We start from the raw sequence: 21,588 nt of genomic DNA on the forward strand, positions 1-21,588 counted from the left end.
ACTTTACTCTGTACGAGGCGTTCTTTGAGCTTTATTTTCTCTGGTTTCCGATCCCCAGAGTTATCCTTGAATACCTCTGGAAACATGGGATCTCGATCAGGCAGATTATGCCGAGGGGTCTGCGACACATGATCGGCATTCTGGTTCGAAGCTTTGAATGCGGGCTCGACATTGAACGGAATCACCTGCTAAACTTGTTGGAAATCAGAAAAGCTCCGAAGGAAGATCGATTTTATATTTCCAACAACCCCAATCGCCGGATCATAGGTGGTTTTCTAATCAAGGATCAGTTTTGAACCGAGCGCTTTTTCTATGTCTTGGTGAACGAGGCGTCAGTTGGCGAGGATTACGTTAAAAAAAAACCAAGACCGCTTGGGGACCACTTAGTAGCCGATCCGAAGCTTTGTCTCGGCTCGAAACTGTTTTTCGTATAATCTTCCCTTACTGAGTTGGTTGTTTTCGTGTTGTTTTTGCAGTTCTGAACATTCTTCCTCCAATTCCCGACGATCTCTTTGTTGTTCGAGATTCTCTTGCGGCTCGAAAAGTTAATTGGAGGAAGCATTTTACATTTGAGAGAGTGGAAAGAGCGCGAGCCATTCTTGCCGGAGTTCCTGTTAGCTCTTCGTCTTCAAATTCCTCAGGAGACACAAGGGAGAAAATGGTGATCATTACTCTCAGAGATAAAAAGAGGCGTGAAGAAGAAGAGGCTGCGAGACGAGCCGCTGAGGCGGCTCAAACGGAGGCCGAGGCTGTTCCTCAAGACGTTCCGCCGAGCCATGATGGTGAGGGCGCATCCCGAACTGTGGGGGCGAACGTTGCCGAGATGAACGAGAAAGAAGGGGCACTCGAGGTGGAACCGGGTGAAATCATTCCCGAGGCGCCCAAAGACGCTTCCGCGGCGCGGAGTAAAACTCCTTCCAACTCTGCTATTTTGGCTCTTCCGAAGTTGTCGAGGCCCCCAGCTTCGCATCTTCAGAAACATGATTCCGGCCGAAAACGTTCGGCCGCTGATAAAGGGAAAGCCGTGGCTGTTCAGAAAGACGAGCCACCTAAGAAGAAACGCAAACCGGCGTCCGGAGATCCCGCTTCGCGCAAATTGGTCGTTGACGACCCAGACGCCTCGGCGGTGATGTTCTCGTGTGTCAATAATGCTAACACGCGTCTTCATCCTCCTGAGAAGCTGAGGAGACCAAGATCTTACGGCGCGATGGCGCAGCACGGCACCAAGGTATGTTCCGCTTACTCTCTTTATATTATCGAATTCTGACTAAGTGTTTAATGCGTACCATTCTTTGCAGTTTGTAGCGGCCATCAACGAGCTGATGGCTGAGTATGAGGCTGACCTGTCCAAGGTCGAACGTCGCCTGGACGAGGCTCGGAACGAGACCACGGCGGCGAAGGGGAAGCTGGACGAGGCGATGACCAGGGTATCGAGGCTGGAAGAGGAGAAGATAGATTTTCGTGCCGATGTCGACAAGGTTTCTGCCTTGGTTATTCGCCTCGAGGAGGCTAGGAGAGCCAAAAGCGCCAAGGTGGCGTTGTTTAAGAGGCATATCGAGGCCAAGTATGCCTTGTTTAACGCTAAGGTCAAGCGTGCAAAGAAGGAAGCGAGGTGAGAGCTGACGGCTAAGTTTCAGGAACGCCTTGCCAAGGTGGAGGAAGGTCTAGCCAAGCTCGAGAAGGCCAAAACTGATGAGAACGAGTTGGGCAAATCAAGGGCAACCTTGCAATGACCGTCGATCTGAGGAAACCGGACGACGAGGAGGCGAAGCTAAAAAGCTGGGAGAGCGAGTACGCCGTTGACGAGGGGTATGAGCGCATTGCCTCCGAGATCCTAGGTGAGCTGGTCTTCTCGCCCGTGTCGCCAGACTTTGTAGACACCAGTCTGGGAAACGAGCCGCTCGAAGAGACAGCAGCCAACTTGGGTGTCGTAGATTCGACCGGATCGAATACGGGTACGCCAGCCCTTTCGAACCTCCTTGCCGAGTGGGAAACGCAGTCCGCGGCTTGAAACTCTCTCCTCCTTCCCTCATCTTCTGTTTCATGTGTTTTTGTACTTAAGGCTTGGATGATTTTATCCGTTTCTCGAACTTCTATGTAATTGATGCCTGGACGACTTTATCCACCTGACTATTCATTTAGCTATGGTTATATTCATCTTTTCCTTAGTCGTTTTTTGTTAGATTTGATGTGTTTGTCCTTGATGATCTATGAATTTTTGACAAAAACTGTTTGTTTGGCACGAGTTGTCGTTGATTGGTTTGTCGAGCTGTGTCGAGAATGCTTTCGATTGCTTCCCTGGCCGAACTGTTTACGAAAGATCGATAGAAAATCGAGCTAAGGGACAAGCTGTTAAGGATTCTGTTTATGTCTAAATCCCGAGCTGGGAGTTGATTCGTGGGGCGTCTTCGTTTTAGGTAGCTCTTAAGAGAAATTAACGTTCCTTTGTGCCTTCCACCGTTAGTGCCGAGGCGTTTGAGTTAGGAAAGAGAGAAAGAGTGCGAGGCGTTTCAGATCGGGTCTTTGGCCGTTTCAAGCGCTAAGTTTGGACCTCTTGTTGTCGAGGTCTTTGTCCTGAGACGATATCAAAGTTTGATTATAGACTGGCGTTCCCGAGAGGGTGAATGTGTTTAGCCGGGTTTTAAGAGTTTGTTTCGGTTTTAGAGAAAGCGATAAAGTCTCGACTTATAACCTCGTGTGCGATGATGAACCGTGGTGACCGATACATTTTTTGTCTTAAATTTGTATAGCACGCTTTATTTCAATCCATAGAGGATGTAACTTGCACCCTCGTTCTAGGAAAGGTGGTTAAAAGTCCGTTTAGAGAACTTTGTGATTGTTGCCTCGCTGTGGCCAGCAACGAGGTGAGGTATGTTTGGAGACTTAGTTTGCCGAAGTAAATGCAAGGACAAGTAAAAGTCTAGGAGAAGTGTGCATCAATGATGATAACTTGCCGAAGTGACGAATGAACGAATTAAAAAATCCGAGGCGAACATGAAATAAGTAGCTGATTCAAAACGAATGAGACAATAGCCGAAGCAACAATGAACGAATTAGAATTCCAAGGTGAACATGAAAAAAGTGACTGATTTAAAACGAATAGAAAATTGGCCGAAGTGGCAATGATCCTAGAGATGGTAGACGAGCTAAAATTGTAGAGTTAAATGAAGGTATGTGTATACGTACCCACTCCCCCCCCCCCTTTTTTAGGAGGGGGGACAGCTGAACCCGTCTGAGGACGGGCTGCTTACGTACCCTTTGCAGTGATCAAGCCGTCCCGTAGTTCATGTTGACCGTGTTGTAGCCTTAGTGATAATACTTCTTCAGGTGCATTGCATTCCACGATCTTGGAATTGCTTCGTCAGCTACTGTCGAAAGTTCGTAGACTCCTGAGCGAACTACTTTTGTAATCTTGTAAGGTCCTTCCCAATTTGCTCCGAGCTTTCCTGCATTCTTCTCGGCAGTGTTTTGGAAAACTTTTCAAAGAACGAGCTCTCCTTCTTTAAATCTTCGACTTCGAACATTTTTGTTGTAGTATCTCTTCGTTGCTTGTTGATAGTTCTGGATTCGGATTAGAGCCTGGTCGCGCCTTTCGTTGACCAGATCGAGCTCATCCAGCATCATTAAGTGATTCAAGCCCTCCTGTCCTGGCAGAAGTCTTCGTCGAATACCTGGGAAATCGACCTCGGGGGGAATTACGCATTCCGCTCCATAGACTAGAGCAAATGGAGTTTCTCCGGTGGCTCGGCACAGAGTTGTTCGATGCGACCAAAGGAATCCTTCGAGCTCGTCTGCCCATCGTCCTTTCTTGGCGTCGAGCCTCTTTTTAAGACCGTCTAGGATCGTCTTGTTGGCTGCTTCGGCTTGTCCGTTCCCTTGAGGATATCTTGGCGTAGATTTGCTCAAACGGATTTTCCATTTCTCGTAGAAAGCTTCAAAACGCGTTGAGATGAACTGGGATCCATTATCGGTGACTATCTCGTAGGGGACCCCGTGTCGGCAGAAGATATTTTTCCAGACGAAGTGTTCGATTTGAGCGTCCTTTATACTCGCATAGGAATCGGCCTCGACCCACTTGGAAAAATAATCTGTGAGGACGAGCAGAAAGCGCTTCTGCTTCGATCGATGTAGAGGTCTGACTATAACCATCAACCATCTCATGAAAGGATAAGGTGACGAGATCGATGACAGCAGCTTGGTAGGTTGGTGAATTGTAAGCGCGTGCCGTTGACACTTCTCGCACTTCGCCGTAAACTTCTAGCAGTCCTTGACCATCGTAGGCCAGAAGTAGCCGTGCCGTTCTGCACGTGTCGCTGTGTACTTCGTGCATGATCTTTCTTGCCTCCGGTCCCTCGACGCATGTCATGAGCGGTCCTGAAAATCTCTATTTAAACACCTCGCCGTCGACGAGGACATATCGCCCGGCCTGAGCTTTTAACTTGCGGGCTTCCCACTTGTCGGTTGGTACTTCTCCGTCGGTGATATATACTCGGATGGCTCCGAGCCATTCTTTGTCGCAGCCGTACTCTAGCTCGGCTGGTGAGGCGTCTTCGTCCGTGGCGAACGCTTCGCCGCTCTCTGGTTCTTGTTCGGGAGGATTTATCAGCCGAACTCCTTCTACCTCTTCGTGCTAGGACGTTCGATGAATTCGACTGGAATTGTCCATCGGAGATCCGGGTCTGAAGTCGAAGCAAGTGCTGCCAAGGCGTCAGCCGAGGTGTTTTCATCTCGGTGTATTCGTGTGAGCTCGAACTCGTCGAATTTTTGCACAAACTCTCGGACCACTTTGAGGTAAGCTCCCATTCGTCCGTCCTTTGCCTCGTACTCCCCGTTGAATTGACATGATACGAGCTGTGAATCGCAAAAGGTTCTTATCTTTCGAACTCCGATTCCCTGCACTAGTCGTATGCCGGCGATCAGCGCTTCGTATTCTGCTTCGTTGTTCGAGGCATGGAAGTTCAGGCGAAAAGACTGCTCCAATATTTCTCCGGTGGGAGAGGTGAGATGGATTTTCATTCCCGAGCCGTGTTTAGATGACGAGCCGTCGACGTGAAGAATCCATACTTCGTCTGGGGTTGACTCGTATGTCGCCTTGGCAGGAAGTTCGATGAGAAAATCTGCGAGCACCTGTGATTTTGCAAACGACATGTTCCGATACTCGATGTCGTACTCGCTCAAATCTATGGTCAATTTGGCGAGCCGCCCGGATTGGCTCGGGCTGTGCAGGATCGAGCGTAGCGGAAGTGTAGCGAGCACAATAATCGAATGTGATTGAAAATACGGACGCAGCTTGCGAGCCGATACTATGACGGCTAGGGCGACTTTCTCGATCTGGGGGTAACGGGTCTCGGCGTTGGTCAGTGTCTGGCTGACATAGAAAATGGGTTTTTGCTCGGATCGCTCTTCTCTTATCAGCACCCTGCTCACAGCTGTAGCAGATACGGCGATGTAGAGGAAGAGGGGCTCTCCTACAACTGGTTTCGCCAAGATCGGCGGGCTTGCCAGATAACTCTTCAATTTCTGGAAAGCTGCTTCGCATCGCTCGTCCCACTCGAATTTCTTATTTCACCGAAGGGTGTCGTAGAAAGGCAGGCACTTGTCGGTAGAACGGGAAATGAACCTGTTTAGCGCAGCGACCCTTCCTGTAAGCCTTTGAACTTCTCGTTTCGTCCTTGGAGAGGGCATCTCAATCAATGCTTTGATCTGCTTGGGATTCGCTTAAATGCCTCGGTGAGTTACCAGATAGCCAAGAAACTCTCCCGAGGTGACCGCGAATCTGCACTTCGCCGGGTTTAGTTTCATGTTGTGTTTGTTCAACTGCTCGAAGCATTCTCATAGGTGCGCGATATGGTCTTTCTCCTCGAGTGATTTGACTAACATATCGTCGATGTATACCTCCATTGCTTTTCCGAGCTGATCCGCGAACATTTTATTGACGAGCCGTTGATAAGTTGCCTGCGATCTTGAGCCCGAACGGCATGACTTTTGTAGCAGTATATCCTGCGATCAGTTATGAATGCCGTTTTTTCCCGATCATCAGGATGCATCAGGATTTGGTTGTAACCGAAGAATGCGTCCATAAATGTTAACAGCCTATTTCCCGCAGTGGTTTCGACGAGCCGGTCGATGTGTGGTAGTGGGAAACTGTCTTTTGGGCACGCCTTGTTAAGGTCAGTGAAGTCTACACAGACCCGCCACTTGCCGCTTTTCTTCTTCACAACCACCGGGTTCGCGAGCCAGTCCGGGTATTTGTCCTCGGCGATTGATCCTACTTTGAGTAATCTCTCCACTTCGTCGTTAACTGCTTTAGCTCGTTCGGGTCCGAGCTTCCTTCTTTTTTGCTTGATTGGTTTGAAGGTTGGGTCTACATTCAGTTTGTGACAGGTCACGTCGATGCTTATGCCTGGCATATCCTCCGCCGTCCAGGCAAAAGAGTTGATATTTTCCTTGAGGAGGGAGAGAAGCTCGCTTCTCAGAGGCTCTTCTAGCTTAGATCCGATATCGACGCGTCGTTCTGGACACGCTTCGTCTATGCACACCGAGTCCACCGCATCACATATCGGCTCGGCGCGCTTTTTGCGGCTCTCCGCGATCTGTAATTGCTACAAGAGTTTTGAGAGCTCGTTCGCAGGCTCTCGGTCTGTCTTCACTTTTTTGCGATCGACGTCTGCTCGTGTGTCGGTGACAGGGTTCCTCAACTTGTGTTCCGCCAAACAACACATTCGCGACTCCTTCTGGTTTCCCCAGATTGTTTTGATGCCTGCTAGAGTCGGGAATTTGAGGCAGAGATGATAGGTCGAAGGGACCGCCCTCATTGCGTTGATCCATGGAGTTCCCATAATCACATTGTAGATTGCCGGGTGATCGGTGACACAGAACTTGACGATCCTAGTAACTCCGCCAGCTACCACTGGGAGCCTAATTGTGCCCATAGTCATCGTTGTTTCTCCTTAAAATCCGGTCAGAGGTTTGGGGATCGCTGTCACTTCGGAAAGTTCGATTCCCATCCTTCTGAGTGTCTCCCTGAAAATGACATCTACCGAGCTCCCAGTATCGATGAGCACCATCGCTACATCGTGGTCCCTGATCGTCAATTCGATCACCAGTGGATCGTTGTGCGGTCTATCGATTCCTGTCGTTTCCTCCTCGGCGAAGGAGATCACTGTATTCTGAATATCGGTTCTGTCCAATTTTCCTTCGCTTCGGCTCGGCGCTGATAAGCCTTGATGGAGGACACCGTGTCTTGGTAATATTGAGATCCGCCCATGGTCATGTTGATCCTTTGTCTCGGCTCGGGTCGCTCTTCAGGTTCGCCACTCCTGTCGCGCTTGGTGTTATCGCCCCGTCGGGGAGAATTTGCGGGTTCTGTCGCGCTGCTCGGCTTGGTTCCCTCTTTTGGTTCATTAGGGACGAGGTCTTTGAGATTAACCGCATTCTGGAGCTCTCCTGCTGCCATCTTAGCTGTGAGTTTTGCTCCTAGAGTTCGGCATTGTGCCGTTGAATTCCCGTAGGTCTGGTGATACTCGCAGAACGCCTTTCGTCGTAGTTGGTGGGCTTTCTTACCCAAGTGTTGTAGTGCGGCTCTCCTCTTCCGCGTCCAGCGCCTACTTGGTAGTTATGGGCACCTCCGCTTCTAGGTTCGTCCGAGCTCTGTGTTGCCGTGTTGTTTGATGGATTGCCTTTCTTCGAGGGGCGCGTCAAAATTGAGCTTCGGATCGCTGCTTTCGTTGCTTCGTACTGTTTGTCCAGATTATTCATCTCCTCTTCGTTTATGACGAAGTCTGACGACCGATGCAAGGCATCTTGAATTGTTTGTGGCGTGTTGAGTGCCATTTCCCGTCGGAATTCGGATTTGTACCACAAAGACCACTTCAGAGCTTGGAGTGCAGCCTTGTCGCTTATTCCTTCTACTTTGGATACGACCGCCTTGAACCTTGCCATATAATCCCGAAGCGGTTCATTCGGTCCTTGGGATAGCGTCCACAGGTTGGCATCATAAGTTCTTCTATCCATAAACATTGAGTATTGTTTAAGGAACAAAGCGGAGAGTTGTTGGAAACTGCCGATTAAATTGCGCTCCTGTCTCGAAAACCACTCGAGCATGGCTCCCTTGAGATGTTCCACGAAGAGTAAGCAATATCCGGCATCTACTTCCCGCTCGGTCAGTTTGGCAGCGTTCTTTGTGAAAGCTCGTCCCATTGCTATCCGAAACGCTGTGATGTGTGCTTTCGGATCGGTCGTTCCTTCGTAGAATGAGATTCTCACCTTCCCGGGCTCGGGAATCCTAGCCTCCGTGATTCTCGCCGTGAATGGTGTTCTATGGGTTTTTTCGAGCATTCGATCGATCTCGGGCGCAGCACTCGTTGCGTTATGCACTTAAGACTTCATGGCGCGTATCTCGGCTACTGTCCGAGCCATTGAGGCTCGCAGTTCCTTGATTTCGAAGGTCTGTGCGTGAGTCATTCCTTTTGATTGGGGAAGTCGCTCCCGCTCTTCTCTCCTCGGCTCGTCTTCGCGCTCCGCCTGCTCGATCCATTGGAGGTTTTCTTATTCTTCAGTCGGGTTGTCGCCGCGAGCTAGATCGGTGACTTCATTAGTCCGGACGCCGTTTAGTGCCAAGCCGAGCTCTTCTTGGCTTATTCGCCGAGCCGAGCCGTTTTGTTGCGAGTTCGTGGTTCCATCGTTCTGTTGGGCGTTCACGTCGATCGCGTCATTCTCCTCTTCGTCGGCTCGTCGCCTTGAGTTTTGACGGAGTGGAGACGGCTCGGTCATGTTGACTCGGGTTGCCGAGGGAGTCTGTTCGCCGAGGGGACGAAACATTGGTGGAGCCAAGGGGTTTCTTGCGCCGCTCCCCGAGGCTTCTGCAGGCATTGAGAAATCGAAGCGTTTCCGGATTCCATCCATCGGGTCAGAGATTCCGGCTCTCCAAGTCGGGTGTCGTCGTTCGGCCGTCATTGCGTCGAACCTTTCCGTCGCCTCGTTCCTTTTGTCCTGCTCGTCAATTTTCTTCATCAATACAGCCATCATGTTTCGCATCTCCGCTTGGGTTTCAGCTGTCGCCATCGTTGTGCCCGATGCTGGGGCGTCCTTCTCCGCGTTGTTGTTGTTGTTGTTGTTGTTATCGTCGGGGGTATTGCTCGCCATGTTCTTGGGATCTTAAAGTCTTGTCGATTTTAGAGTAAGAAAGTTTCGAGTTCCCCACAGTCGGTGCCAAATTGTGTGAGCCAAAACTCGCACAACAAAAAATTTGTAAGAAAAAACTAAGGGATCCGAAATTTATAGGGTAATCGCAAGAACAGTAAGATCAAAAAAGGTTTTGTTTGCTGGAAAGTGTTTTAGGTCTTATTGCTCTCGAGTTGTCAAAGTTACATAATGAATCGTGTAAATCTCCTATTTATATTAACTCCTTAACCGCCTAGCCGAGAATCTCGGGAGAGATTTTAGGAACATTTCTTTATCGCTTCGTGCGGCCACCGCCTCAAGGCATTTCCTAGGGTTTTTATGGGCTTTTTTCCTTCAAGACTTCGGTTCGGCCCATCTCGGAAGGATCGGCTCGGCCCAATTGCGAAAGGTAGCGGCTCGGTGCATTGTCCTTCTTGCACAGCTTGGCCCATCTTCACTTGTGTATGGCTCGACCCATCTTCTCTCATGCGCGGCTCGCCCATCGCCTCCTCACAGCTCGACCCATCTGTAATATTGGATACAGCTCGGCCTACTCCTCCTATGTGGGGGTTCGGCCCTTGCCAAATCGGCTCTCCCGATGATTAATTTATTCTTGATATGGTTTTAACCGGTTGGGATGAAACCGACCCCAACAAATATCTGGGTGGTAAGTTCAATTACTTCATAACACTTTTTACGTACGATACTACTTATTTTCTTAAACGAATGACCGCTTTATTGTTTTTCGCTCGAATACCCTTTTTGAAAAGAAGAAAAAAAAATATTCGATAACGCATCACAAGTTAAAAACGAATATCTTCCACTATAAAATAAAGGATGTATCCCAAATCAATAAATATATAATTCAAAGTATAAACCACATCAAGCATGGAGTACTACACATTCTCTCAAGGATTTACCGAAAACGACGAAAAACGTGCACCCGGAAAGCATCACGTGAAGAACACTTGGGTCAAAGAACGTTACGAGAGCGATGAAGAAGATGGTTCGAGAGATGAAGAGGTGAACAAAATGATCCTAAAACATGATGATGTAGAAACTAAAGATATGGTAACATCATCGAGTGGTGAGAGGATGATGTTGACAAGTAAAGTGAGGTATCTCACCTATGGAGCTCTCAAACATGATACGCCGCCAGCTGGTGGTGGTGGAGGAAGAGTCATGCCTCCTCCGTCGAACAGGTACCACGTTGGCCATCCCAAGTACTACAGATGCAGGGGTTGAAGAGAGAACTCTCCGGAGATATAATAATTTGAAATCAATAAATATGAATGATATAAGTAATAAATTTGGTAAGTATGTATACTTCCATTACATGGAACATTTGTTGCTTATTTCACTATGTGCTTAGAAGTTGTAACTCCTCTTGCGAAATATTGATATCTAAGAGAGAAAAATATATGTGGATGATCATCGAGTTATTTTAGTAATTTGATCACTTGGTCTGATTTTAGATTAACAACTCTCGTACCAGTAGAAAAATAAATTTCATTGGTTCTTTTTGGTAAACCATGGAATCGTGGACCTTAATTAGCTTAAAGGTGGTCACATGCCTAAAGAATCGTGATATCATATGACTGGCCCTTGGTTCCTCTATATATACACTGTATGTATATTATTTTTTTGTCTTTAGAACGAGAAAAGCTTAGGATTTGTAAATTTCATAGTATGTGCTGCTATCTTTGTTGCGTTATTATCCATATTCCAATCCGTATATGCATGTTGCTGATAAAAACACAAACGAGAAAGTTATAACTTCAAACCTCTGTAAATATTACACTAAAAATTCACCAATTGAACTAATGGATTATACCTTTAGGGCTTTAATTAACTCTTCAGATATTACACACAAAACCATAAGCAACTAAACTAGTGAATCCTTCAAGTAAATAGCGCCAAAGATTTAATGATTTTTATCAAAAAAAAGATTTAATGATATATTTGTTCACAAACCCAAATTTCTCTAGATCAGCGAAAAGATTCCAAAATTTTGAAATTCCGCATTACATATTACTAATCAAACATTTCAGCCAATTGTATTTGTTACAATAATTCCATTACTTGACCAAAATATAGAATTTTATTTATTTTGCAAATTTTCAATATGATTAAAAAGGTTATTTATGCGTATTTTATTCATTTTTGTACGATTCCGCAGTGTCACCATTTGAAAATACAATGTTTCGTCAAGAACTTGAATTGAGTTTTCTTTCAAAATATTTTTTTTTTACAAAAAAAGAACTTGAATTAAAATGGAAGCTTTACTTCGCTTAATATAAAAAGTAGGTTTTCTGGCAGAAAGAAAGGGATCAGAATACTCCATGCGAGATATAAACATTATGCTTTAAATCCAGCACCTAGGTCAAGTCCGGTTAATCCGGGGATAAGCTAATGCATAATGTTTCTCATTAAATAGAAAGCATCCTCTCTCACAAAACTCTTCCTAATTACATTACTTTGTACGTGATGGTAGATAATAGTGTTCCAATAAGAATCCAGGTTTAAACTTTTTACCAAAAAAAAAAAAAACATTATAGTATACAAGAAAACGAGATGTATAAGTTGTACATTAACATAGGCATAAAGATACACTGATCCGACATAAATATACATATGTACTCAATTAACTAAAAGCAGTGTGTTAGGTGAAGTGCGGTCCCTCTAGAGTGCTACTCCCACTAAGTTTTCTTATCTTTACAATTAGAAATACTTTCTACGATGAAATAGTCCCCAATGTGGCATTCCATGCTTATTTATTACTCATATAACCAAAGATTCGCCTTCACAATGCACTCTCTTCTTCTTCTTTTTTTTTTCCCACTCTCTTCTCTCTTCAATAATAGACTAACAAATGGAGACTAAGATCTTCTTCACCATCAGCATCATCTTCTTTAACCTTGTCGGACACGTCATCTCCGAGACATCCTCATCATCATCATCGTCGTCTCTTTGTAATGGTTCGGTGGGAGGGTGCAGTAAGGTAGTGGAGAAGGATGAAATGACGGTGGTAATGGAGTCATGGTCAAGCCAGAGATTGATGGAAGAGCAGGTACATAAGCTTTCATATGGAACTTTGAGGAGGAATCAACCTGCTTGCGACGGTGGTAACCGCGGCGAGCCTTACACCAACAAATGTCTTCCTAAGGCGTCTAATCCTTACAGTAGAGGCTGCCCTAAGATTTACCGTTGCAGGAGTGATTCTTGACCATTCACCATCATCATATCATCATTCTAAGTTGTGTTAGCTGTATAACCATATGTTCTTTTTATTGTTTGTTGGTTGGTGAATTTGAATCGTTCTCTTTTGATTCTTTGTTGTAACACACAGAATTTGGATTTGGATTTTCCTTTGTTAGACCAAAAAAGAGTTTGGGGTTTCCTTTGTTGGACCAAAAAAGAGTTGGGGTCCATAATGAATTTCTGAAAACACTGAACCTTTTTAATTTTTAAGTCGGTTTTTTTTTTCTTGTTTTTTTTAAAAACTTTTTGACCCATTCGACACCAACTGCTACGCCTCTAATCTCAAATTCCATTGGAGTGACCAAAACACAATCATCTCGAGTCATCACTATCAGATCATGTTACCAAGTAAACAGAGTTTTGTATTTTGGTCAGGTGAGAATCAAAGGCAGAACATAAGCCTTTTTCTTTAGTCAGAGATTGTATCGAAGTACAAAAGTAAGCGATGACAAGTCCATCTCAACAGAATATATAAGCTAAAACATGAATGAGATTTTGCGTTTGAGAAACAAAAAACACTAAACTCGATTCCACAAAGGAGCGACATTAAGTCCCGTTAGAACTTTTGACTTACTTGTACGAAAGCTTCCACACCTCTCTAACATTGGAGGAACCATCTGTGACTTCAGACACCAACGTTGAAGCAAGAACACCTGCGATGAAGTTAAAATCGAAGCAGTCTTAGTCCCAAATACAAGAAGATCAAGAACGCAGCCCTTGCTTTTTTACATAACATCGAATAGACCATTTTTTACCGTCTTTGTCTATCATCGACAAGAACTGTCTTGTCCCTCCACCAACCCCGAAATAGTACTTCTTTGCAGCCATATAAACTGCCCCATCAGGACACGCCAAGCACTGCAAAATAATCACGATTCAAACCTCCGATAAATCATTAAGACTGATTCTGCTATATGCAGGAGAAAACGAGAGTGTCCACGTACCTTTTTAATCAGTGCATAGAGGCTTTTCTGAGCGGAGATGGAATATATTGTCTCAGCCATTAGAATGATGTCATAACCACCCTTCTTATCAGCCTCTCCATCATTAACTAGTGGAAGAAGCTGATGAACTTCACTCCACTCACCGGAAAAGAAGCGTACTTCTGTATCGCCTAATGAGACAGATGGAGACTTCTCGGATAGATTAGCATTCAGATTCGGAATGGTGAGACATCGAAGGACCTCAGCATTGAAGTCCTGGAAATGAATAGCATCTGCACCCTGGAAACAAAAGATCAAAGAATGTAGAAAAGATCTAAGAACTCATGGTTTTGGCCACAGAGTAGAGAGCTTGAAAGCATCAACTTACCTTGAGACATGCATAGATTCCTGGAAGTGCATGACCGCATCCAAGCTGAAACCATAGATTCAATGACTTATGATTAGAAATAACATGAAAATGTGATACAGCCTGTTCCATAGATCATAACTCAGATAACAAATACAGTTGTGTAATGCACGGTGAAAGCTCAGACTAAAGTTGGAGGTTGCAGTACTTGTTTGAAATAAAGAATCTCAACAACACAACACATTACATGGATATCATTCTGATAGAAATCTATATAGAGCATATACATAACCCTTTTCTTCTCACAAAGATCAAGAAGCAACCTATAATGCAGGAATGAGCTTACCTCGAGAACCCGCTTCCCGGAAAACGAAATGTTCCCGGTTTTTGTTTCTTTCTCAAGAGCTTTAACAAGATCTATTGATCCTTCCCAAAGCTTAAGCCCGCCTAAATCAAATCAAATTCGAGTGACAAAAATAAATGACCCAGGGATGCAACATCACATAAACCAAAACAAGAATATCACTTACCTTCATATACTCCAGGAACCAAATCCGAATTAGGCAATCCAAAGACCTCTTTAGTGTTCACACGTCCCTAAAAACCAAAGCAGAAACTTAGTAAACTCACTTCCATGAAAATCATAATCTCTACTGGACAAGCTTTGAGCTAATTCAAGTACAAGCTGAGATTTTTTTTTTTTGTGATTACACTCGTTGTGATTCTCCCTTATTATTGATTAAAGGATTATACGATAGTTCTAGGAAAGTAATCAGAAACATCACCTTCAAAAGAGTGACATCGCCAATAGGCATTTTATCCACCGCGAAATCGACGGAGGAAGAAGCCTACTGCGACGAAGCCCCAGAGATTAAAATAAGGAGAAATTACAGTAAAACATAGGAAGAAGGAGATGAAGTTGCAGAGAAAGTGAAAGCGACGATGATACCTCGGAGGATAATACTTCAACGGGAGGAGGCGGTGGAGGAAGAGCTGGCTCTGGTGAATCGAAGAACCCTAAACCTAAACCAGAACCTTGAGAAGATTTATCGTTCGAAGAAGAGAAAAGCTGAAACGTCGGATTCGTCGCCATCGATAAAGCTTCGGCGGCAAACACTTAAACGCCTTACGAGGCCAGAGCACAACAGATGAAGCAAATAGAAAACCCATCGAACCGGTTGGTATAACTCGATTTACCGGTTTGGTTTAGATTTCGGTTCGATTTGGCTTTTTGTCATTACTCTAAAAACATATTCTATCCATTTTTTTTTTTTCGATTCAGATACAAAATTGGTTTTCCGAATTAGAATAAGAGAATCCAATCACATATATTCGGTTTTTGGATCGATCATTTTTGTTCGGTTCTGTTTAACCATCGCCATACTGCACTCAAACCAAGTCCAATGTACCAAATTAGAGGCTTCAGTATCAGTGAACTTAACCAAAATTGTTGAACAACACTACTCAAATGTCATCTTTTTATGTCTCTTTTGCATCAATATAGCCTCTTTTATTTGTTTTTCTTTTTTTACTATAAAGCAAACAAATTGCTTCTACCTAAACAAACTAAAAAAACCCACATTGGCATATATTCCATCTCTATGCCAAGACTTGAGCTTCATACGGAGAAAATGTATACTTATAATCATCTCTATCATCAAACCCTTCACTACCATCTTTCCCTTGTCTCATCATCTCTCTCACTTCCTCAATCTTCTCCAACATTCCCTTCAAAGCCAGCTCAAACGCATCTTCATTCCCTTCCGATCCATAACTCGGATTAGCGTAAACCACTTTCGGTATCAACCTTATCACCTCTTCTCTCAACCTCACCACTTTCTCCTCCGGAATCTCAATCAACCTCTCTTTGATTTTGATATCCCACTCCTTCACATCCTTAACCGGTAAATAAACCGAGTAACTCTTGTGGTTCTTAGGCAAATGCCACTTGTATTGCGCATAAGCTGTCCCCGGATGGAAGAACACAGGGATGCAGCCTGCCAATATCGAATCAAAAATCGATCTTCTTGTGTAAGAATCTCCCGGTGGCTGAAGACAAAACACCGAGTTCCTGAAAACTTTCATCACATTGACAGGGTTATCACAGTTCACTTTCCCATAGTTACAGTCTAGCAAGTAACATTGACCATCTGATTCCAAACACTCATCTATGATCTTCCCTCGAACCGAGTCTTTATATTCAGGCCTAGGAGCACCCGCGAACGCGAACAGATACTCACGTTTCCGAGACCTCATACGTTCTTGCCACTCAGAAAGTTCGTCCAAAGATGCAGGATGGAAACAGGTGGGATAAGGGATAGCGTAATCGTTGTTCCAAGAACTCGATTCAATAGACATCATCGACATGTTTCTCGATTCAGGTAAGAACCTGAGCTTGCTTCCCCAATCTGATTCGTTATCAGTTTGTCTCCTGAAATCCCAAGCAATCCTTCCTGCGACCAAGAAATGGTCTCTACCTGACATTCGACCCCACTCTTTCTGTTTCACGAGCCAATCCATCAGCTCGTGAGACGAGGAGTCTCGTACCGAGATGTTGAATCCCCATAGATACCTGCTCATGTCAAGACCTGCGTAAAAGGGCACGAAAATCGCAGACGCTAGAGACGAATTATCGGTCAAGCAGCTGTATTTCATCATCTTGTTGTGGAAAATCACTTCGAGCATGAACTGATTCGTCGTGAACCAGGACTGACCCAAGAGTACGTTCTCGGAGTTGTCAATCTCGGGACCGAATCCATAGTTTTCGAGATAAGGGCATATGTTTTTCTCGGTTCCCCTTGTAATCAAACTACAATTCTCAAGCAAATCGCGATTGAATCTAGAGGGAAGATCGTGGAGATAGATGTACCGGCCGGAGCAAGAATCGGGAAGTGTGTCTTCGAGTAATCGAGTAAAGTTGGGTTCTTTCGTGATTTCACGGGGAATCGATTTCTGGGTAGCGTCGGAAATGGAGAAAGCGGATTCGTCTGTGTCGGTGTTGGTGCCGGAGAGAGCGGAGTAGTCGAAACAGAGGAGAACGAAACAGAGGAGGAAGAAGAGAGGAATAACGAACCAGACATTGTTATGGTTGTTGTTGCTGCTGCTGCGGAATTTCCCCGTGACGACGGAGATGGGTTTCTCCATCGGAGAATAATTCTTGGGTTTCATCAAATCCGAGAATTAAATTTGGAAAAAGAAAAAGAAAGATAATCTAGAAAATTTGTTGAGAGGTTAAAGGAAGTGTGGGTCAGCATAAATTTTGGGGGATTCAAGTTAGAGAGTTAAGAGTGACATATGGATGTGTCGAGTGAAGCAAAGTGACCGTTTCGTTGTCGGCAAAATTAAAATAGAGACAGTTTCAGTTTCACATGTGGGTCGGTCAACAAAGCCCCCTCTTTTACTTTTCTTCTCCCTCCACCTAAAAATAGTACTCGACTAATTAATGGTTTTGATTATTTTTGTATTAGGTGTTTAGCCCGCGATTTGTGCGGACCAAAAAATTTCATTGAAACCTAAAATAATTAAAATTTTATGTCATAAATCAAAAATAATTAGATCAAGAATTTGATACATACAAAATTAAAATAAAGCTAACCTATGAAAGTAATCATTGTCTAACATTAAAAACTTTAAAATCAATACTAATAAGTGTATGAAATCAATAAACAAAAATTAAAATAAGATTATATAAATTATTCATCTTTTTCTCTTTTTATCTTTTAATTTTTTTTCTATATCATTTTTTCTTTCTTTCTTTTTTTTGTTTTCTTGTTTTTTTTTTCTTCTTTATTTTCTATGTCTTTTTTTTACTTTTTCTTCTGCTGGTTTTTCTATTTCACGTCTTCTTCTTCTTCTCCACATCTTTTCCTTTTCCCTCTCATACATCTTTTGATTTTCTTCTCTTCCAGGTTTTATTTCTTTTTTTCTTCTTCTTCAATGTTTTATTATTCTATTTCTTCTTCTTTTTTTCTTTTCCTTTTTCATTGTCATCGTCTTCTTCGTTATCACCGACTTCCTATTCTTCTGGTGTTTTTCGGTTTTTACCTCATCTTCATATTCTTCTACTTTATCCAATTCCTCATCTTTTAAGGTTTTCATCCAATTTTTTCTCTTCCCTATCTTCTTCTTCTTCTACTTTGCCTTCTAATTTATTTTTTTGCTCCTTCAATAGATTCTTATTCCTCTTCTTCCAGTTATTCTTCCTCTCTCCAAATTCTTCATCATATTTTAAAGATATTTGTCTTATCTGTCTTTACTCCTCTCATGGTTTATATTTTCCTTTTTTTAGTTTTTTCCTTATATTTTTGAGTTATTTTTTATCGTTATTTATTTTCAAATTGTTCTTCTTTATTGTCTTCATTTTTTTTACTTCTTATTCATCTGATTTGTCTTCGTTTTTTCATCATATTTACCTTTTTCAACTTTGTCTTCTTCATCTTCTAGTTTTCTTCCATTTTATTATTTTTTCTTTCACTTCCTCTATTATCTACTGGTTTTCTTTTATGACTTCTTCTTCTTATTATCTTTTTTCTTCTCCAATTGGTCATTTAATTTTTTTTGTTCATCGTCATCGACCTATCCGATTATTTATCTTACTTGTTCACTGTATTATTTTTTGTTCATATTATCATTATTTTCTTATTCTTCTCTTTTTTCTTTATTTTTTAGCTTTTCTATTCTTTGTTTTATCCTTCTTATCTTTCATTTTTTTTGACTATTTCTTCTTATGTATTTTATTCATCTTCTTTGACTTTCTTGATTTTTTTCCTTTCGGGTTTTTTTCTTTCGTTTTTTCTGGTGATTTTTTTTGGTTTATTTGTCTGCCCCTTCTTCTTTGTTTTATTTATTGTCTTTGTAGTACTCTAAATTCTTATTCTTCAACATCTTCTACTATTCTTCTTTTGGTTTTATTAGCCGTTTTTATCTTCTGCTTTTTACTTCTTCTTGATCATTTTTGTCCTATCCAAACATTTTTTCTTTCTAATTTTTGTTTGTCTTTTTCGCATCTTTACTTTCTTCTTTTTTATTTTCTTTCTCATCATCGGATTTTCATCTTCTTATACTTTATTTTCTTCATCTACCATTTTTGTTCTTCTTTTTCTTTCAGTTTTCTTCTTCAACTTTGAGTTCTTCATCTCCTTATCATTTTTCTTCTTCACTATTTTGTGTTACCCATCTTGATCTTATCGTTCATGGTCTAGGACTTTTTGTTCATTTTTTTCTCATTTTTTTACGTTTTCGTTAACTCTATGTTCTTCTATATGTTTCAATTTATATTTTTCTCTTCTTTTTCTATTTCGTTTTTCCCTTTTTTCCTTTTTCTGTTTTCTTTTTCGATTTTTTCCTCTGCGCCCTGCTAGTGTATTTGACCTCTCTTACATTATTCCAAAAATAAACAGAATTCAGAAAGCCATACTTAAAGCAAACAAAAAAAAAGACTTAAAACCTGTTCATTAGACAATGAAGATGATTTATGATATGTTGACATGGTTTTAATCACGTTAAGTAAGGAAGAATAACTGACAACACAAAACAACAATATATAATCGAGGAACACTACTACTGGTACTGAAAAACGGAAAAAACAATAGAAAAAATCAAAAAATTGATTTATAAAAAAATAAAGATGGTAAAAAATACAACAAAAAGCCGACCAATGTAGAAACCAAACCACAATTGAGCTTAAGATACATTTAAAAAAGTAATATATTTATATATAGCTCTCAACTTAAGCTAAGATTTCCCACATCACATGTATATTTTTTTCTAGATAATCTTGCTCAACAGATAATCCGATTGAAATTATTTTAATATTATCAAAATAACTAAAAGTGGCAGCAAAATTGTTATACAAACTACAAAAATAAATTAATTAATTAAGGATATTTAAAAAAAAAATTATTAACGAATAAAGGAGAATTAATTACCTAGATTGAATGAGAGACCTTATAGCGAAAAATTTACTTCGCATATATTATATATGATATGATTTTAAATGTTTTTTGATTAAATCTAATTTTTAAATTTTCGTTATTTTCTATTTTAAATATTTTTTGATTAAATTTTGATTTTTAATATTTTTTATTAAATTTAAATGTTTTTTGATTAAATTTCGATTTTTAACAATTTTTTTATTAATTTACGATTTTTAATATTTTATTTAGTTTACGATTTTTAATAATTTTTAATTAATTTATGATTTTTAATAATTTTTTTATTAAATTTAATTTTTAAAAATATAAGGAGGGATAAAAGGTAATTAGCCACCCTAAGAATGAATGAGAAAGCTTTAACTCAAAATTTTACTTTGCTTATAATATATATGATTACAATTTATTATTTAAGTAGGTTTAATTATATACAGAAAATAAAGTTATAATAATTTTTTAAAAATATAACAATTTTAATTATTTTAAAATTAAATTTTTTTATCGATGGTATACGTACCTAAAACGATTTGACAATTAAAATTTATTATTTGAATAAAGTTAATCATATACTGAAAATAAAGCAATTTTGTTGGCTTCCAAGATTCAAGATGCTCATTAGTATTCTGTTTTTAATTTAGTATTTTTCAATTAATGACATTTTTGCTTAGAAATAAAGTTTTATAATTGTATATTTTTAAACAAAACACAAACAAAAAACTATTTTAAGGGATTAAAAATAGAAGATTTTTACAAACTTACTGGAGGACAACTCTATTGCAAACTATTTAAAACTTGATTTTGCAAGATAAGTAAAAATCTCTGTCATATCATCATTGTTTAGGAGATTTTCAGTCCTCCTCTATGGGCAAGTTTCCTGCAAAACAGAGAAGACGTCAGGGTCTGGAAAACACGATAGGGTGTGTTTTTCGAAAGCACTCTGATGCTCAAGTCAGAAAACGGCTCGACAAAGGCTACAATATAGCTATTCGGAAAGCGGAAAGAAGTCAGAAAACTTTAAAAAGGAAGGTGGACCGAGAGCCCTTGAGAAAAGCAGGATCTACTCGGGCTTGAGAGTGAAAATGGGATTTTTGCGGTGGAAAAAAAGAGAAAAAAAAAGTCTAAGAGTGAAGGAGCTGCGCAGTTTAGGAACCGTGAAAGAAGAGAAATGAAATGAAATGAACGGAAAGATGATCAGAACTATGTAGAGTGCCTGAGCTTAAGAACCACAACTATCTAGAGAGATATCGTGAGACTTTAGATGGCTAAAAGTGTGTAGAAAATATATTAAGATGGGTAATATATTTATAGGGATACCTGACTCGAGTTAGTATACCGAGTTGGCCCATGGATTGTGGATCGGGTAGATCGGCCTATGACCCGACTCGACTGAACTCAAATCTTGTGATGGCGTCATGCCTCTTATGGTCTCACCAACTTTCATTGGCATATTCTGCCTGCAATGAGACAATCTCTTGGTGCGTCCCTTTCGTTCTCAGTGTATGAGTCGGGTTGGCGGCTCAAACGCTGTATAGCTCTTTGCCGAACCTTTACTTTTTCTCCTGGCTTCTGCAAAAAGTCAGTTTCACCTAACACACGCAAGGAAAACGCATTAAATGCTATTTTCACGGGTTTGTAAGAGTATGAGCAATCAAATCAAACTAAGTCATATTCTTATTGTCGATTGGAGAGAAATTTGAACAGTATTCCCGCTCAAATGGGCTACTAATACCTGTCTTGGATCCCTCGATACTGGGACCGGGCTGCCGGAGATGAATGACTTTGCTCTCCGGGTACCTGTGTGGACCACTCTTCTTTTATATTCCAACCTTTCTGGATCACCGACTGAGCTTAGGTTTATGACATAGAGAATGTGACCTCTCATTCTCCTGACAACTCAGTTCCCGAGTTCCTTGTTTCTGACAACGTGGTCTGTCTTGTCAGAAAC

At 41.7% G+C, this 21,588-nt stretch overlaps 6 protein-coding genes across 6 annotated transcripts; 2 read left to right on the forward strand and 4 right to left on the reverse strand.

Moving 5' to 3' along the window:
* Positions 1 to 4,617: 4,617 nt before the first annotated feature.
* On the reverse strand, positions 4,618 to 6,938 carry LOC112082059. Its single transcript, XM_024149152.1, has 3 exons — positions 6,651 to 6,938; positions 6,192 to 6,593; positions 4,618 to 5,559 (listed from the first exon to the last, which is right to left on the reverse strand). The coding sequence occupies exons 1-3, from the start codon at positions 6,936 to 6,938 to the stop codon at positions 4,618 to 4,620; spliced, it is 1,632 nt and encodes a 543-aa protein (XP_024004920.1).
* Positions 6,939 to 7,476: 538 nt separating this feature from the next.
* LOC112082060 lies at positions 7,477 to 8,337 on the reverse strand. Its single transcript, XM_024149153.1, has one exon. It carries the CDS (start codon positions 8,335 to 8,337, stop codon positions 7,477 to 7,479), a length of 861 nt encoding a protein of 286 aa, XP_024004921.1.
* A 1,689-nt stretch (positions 8,338 to 10,026) lies between these two features.
* LOC18029924 (protein RALF-like 32) lies at positions 10,027 to 10,613 on the forward strand. The gene has a single exon (XM_006414760.2). It carries the CDS (start codon positions 10,051 to 10,053, stop codon positions 10,405 to 10,407), a length of 357 nt encoding a protein of 118 aa, XP_006414823.1. The 5' UTR covers positions 10,027 to 10,050; the 3' UTR covers positions 10,408 to 10,613.
* A 1,359-nt stretch (positions 10,614 to 11,972) lies between these two features.
* LOC18029925 (protein RALF-like 32) lies at positions 11,973 to 12,626 on the forward strand. Its single transcript, XM_006414761.2, has one exon. It carries the CDS (start codon positions 12,035 to 12,037, stop codon positions 12,386 to 12,388), a length of 354 nt encoding a protein of 117 aa, XP_006414824.1. The 5' UTR covers positions 11,973 to 12,034; the 3' UTR covers positions 12,389 to 12,626.
* A 171-nt stretch (positions 12,627 to 12,797) lies between these two features.
* Positions 12,798 to 14,841, reverse strand: LOC18029926 (histidine protein methyltransferase 1 homolog). The gene is made up of 8 exons (XM_006414762.2): positions 14,663 to 14,841; positions 14,499 to 14,561; positions 14,244 to 14,310; positions 14,060 to 14,160; positions 13,735 to 13,779; positions 13,368 to 13,646; positions 13,179 to 13,281; positions 12,798 to 13,076 (listed from the first exon to the last, which is right to left on the reverse strand). The coding sequence occupies exons 1-8, from the start codon at positions 14,804 to 14,806 to the stop codon at positions 12,994 to 12,996; spliced, it is 885 nt and encodes a 294-aa protein (XP_006414825.1). The 5' UTR covers positions 14,807 to 14,841; the 3' UTR covers positions 12,798 to 12,993.
* A 341-nt stretch (positions 14,842 to 15,182) lies between these two features.
* On the reverse strand, positions 15,183 to 16,970 carry LOC18029927 (probable xyloglucan galactosyltransferase GT14). The gene has a single exon (XM_006414763.2). It carries the CDS (start codon positions 16,879 to 16,881, stop codon positions 15,313 to 15,315), a length of 1,569 nt encoding a protein of 522 aa, XP_006414826.1. The 5' UTR covers positions 16,882 to 16,970; the 3' UTR covers positions 15,183 to 15,312.
* Between the last annotated feature and the right edge of the window lie 4,618 nt (positions 16,971 to 21,588).

The sequence above is a fragment of the Eutrema salsugineum genome, unplaced genomic scaffold (assembly GCF_000478725.1).
Source record: "Eutrema salsugineum unplaced genomic scaffold, Eutsalg1_0 scaffold_1, whole genome shotgun sequence".
Taxonomy (NCBI): Eukaryota; Viridiplantae; Streptophyta; class Magnoliopsida; order Brassicales; family Brassicaceae; genus Eutrema; species Eutrema salsugineum.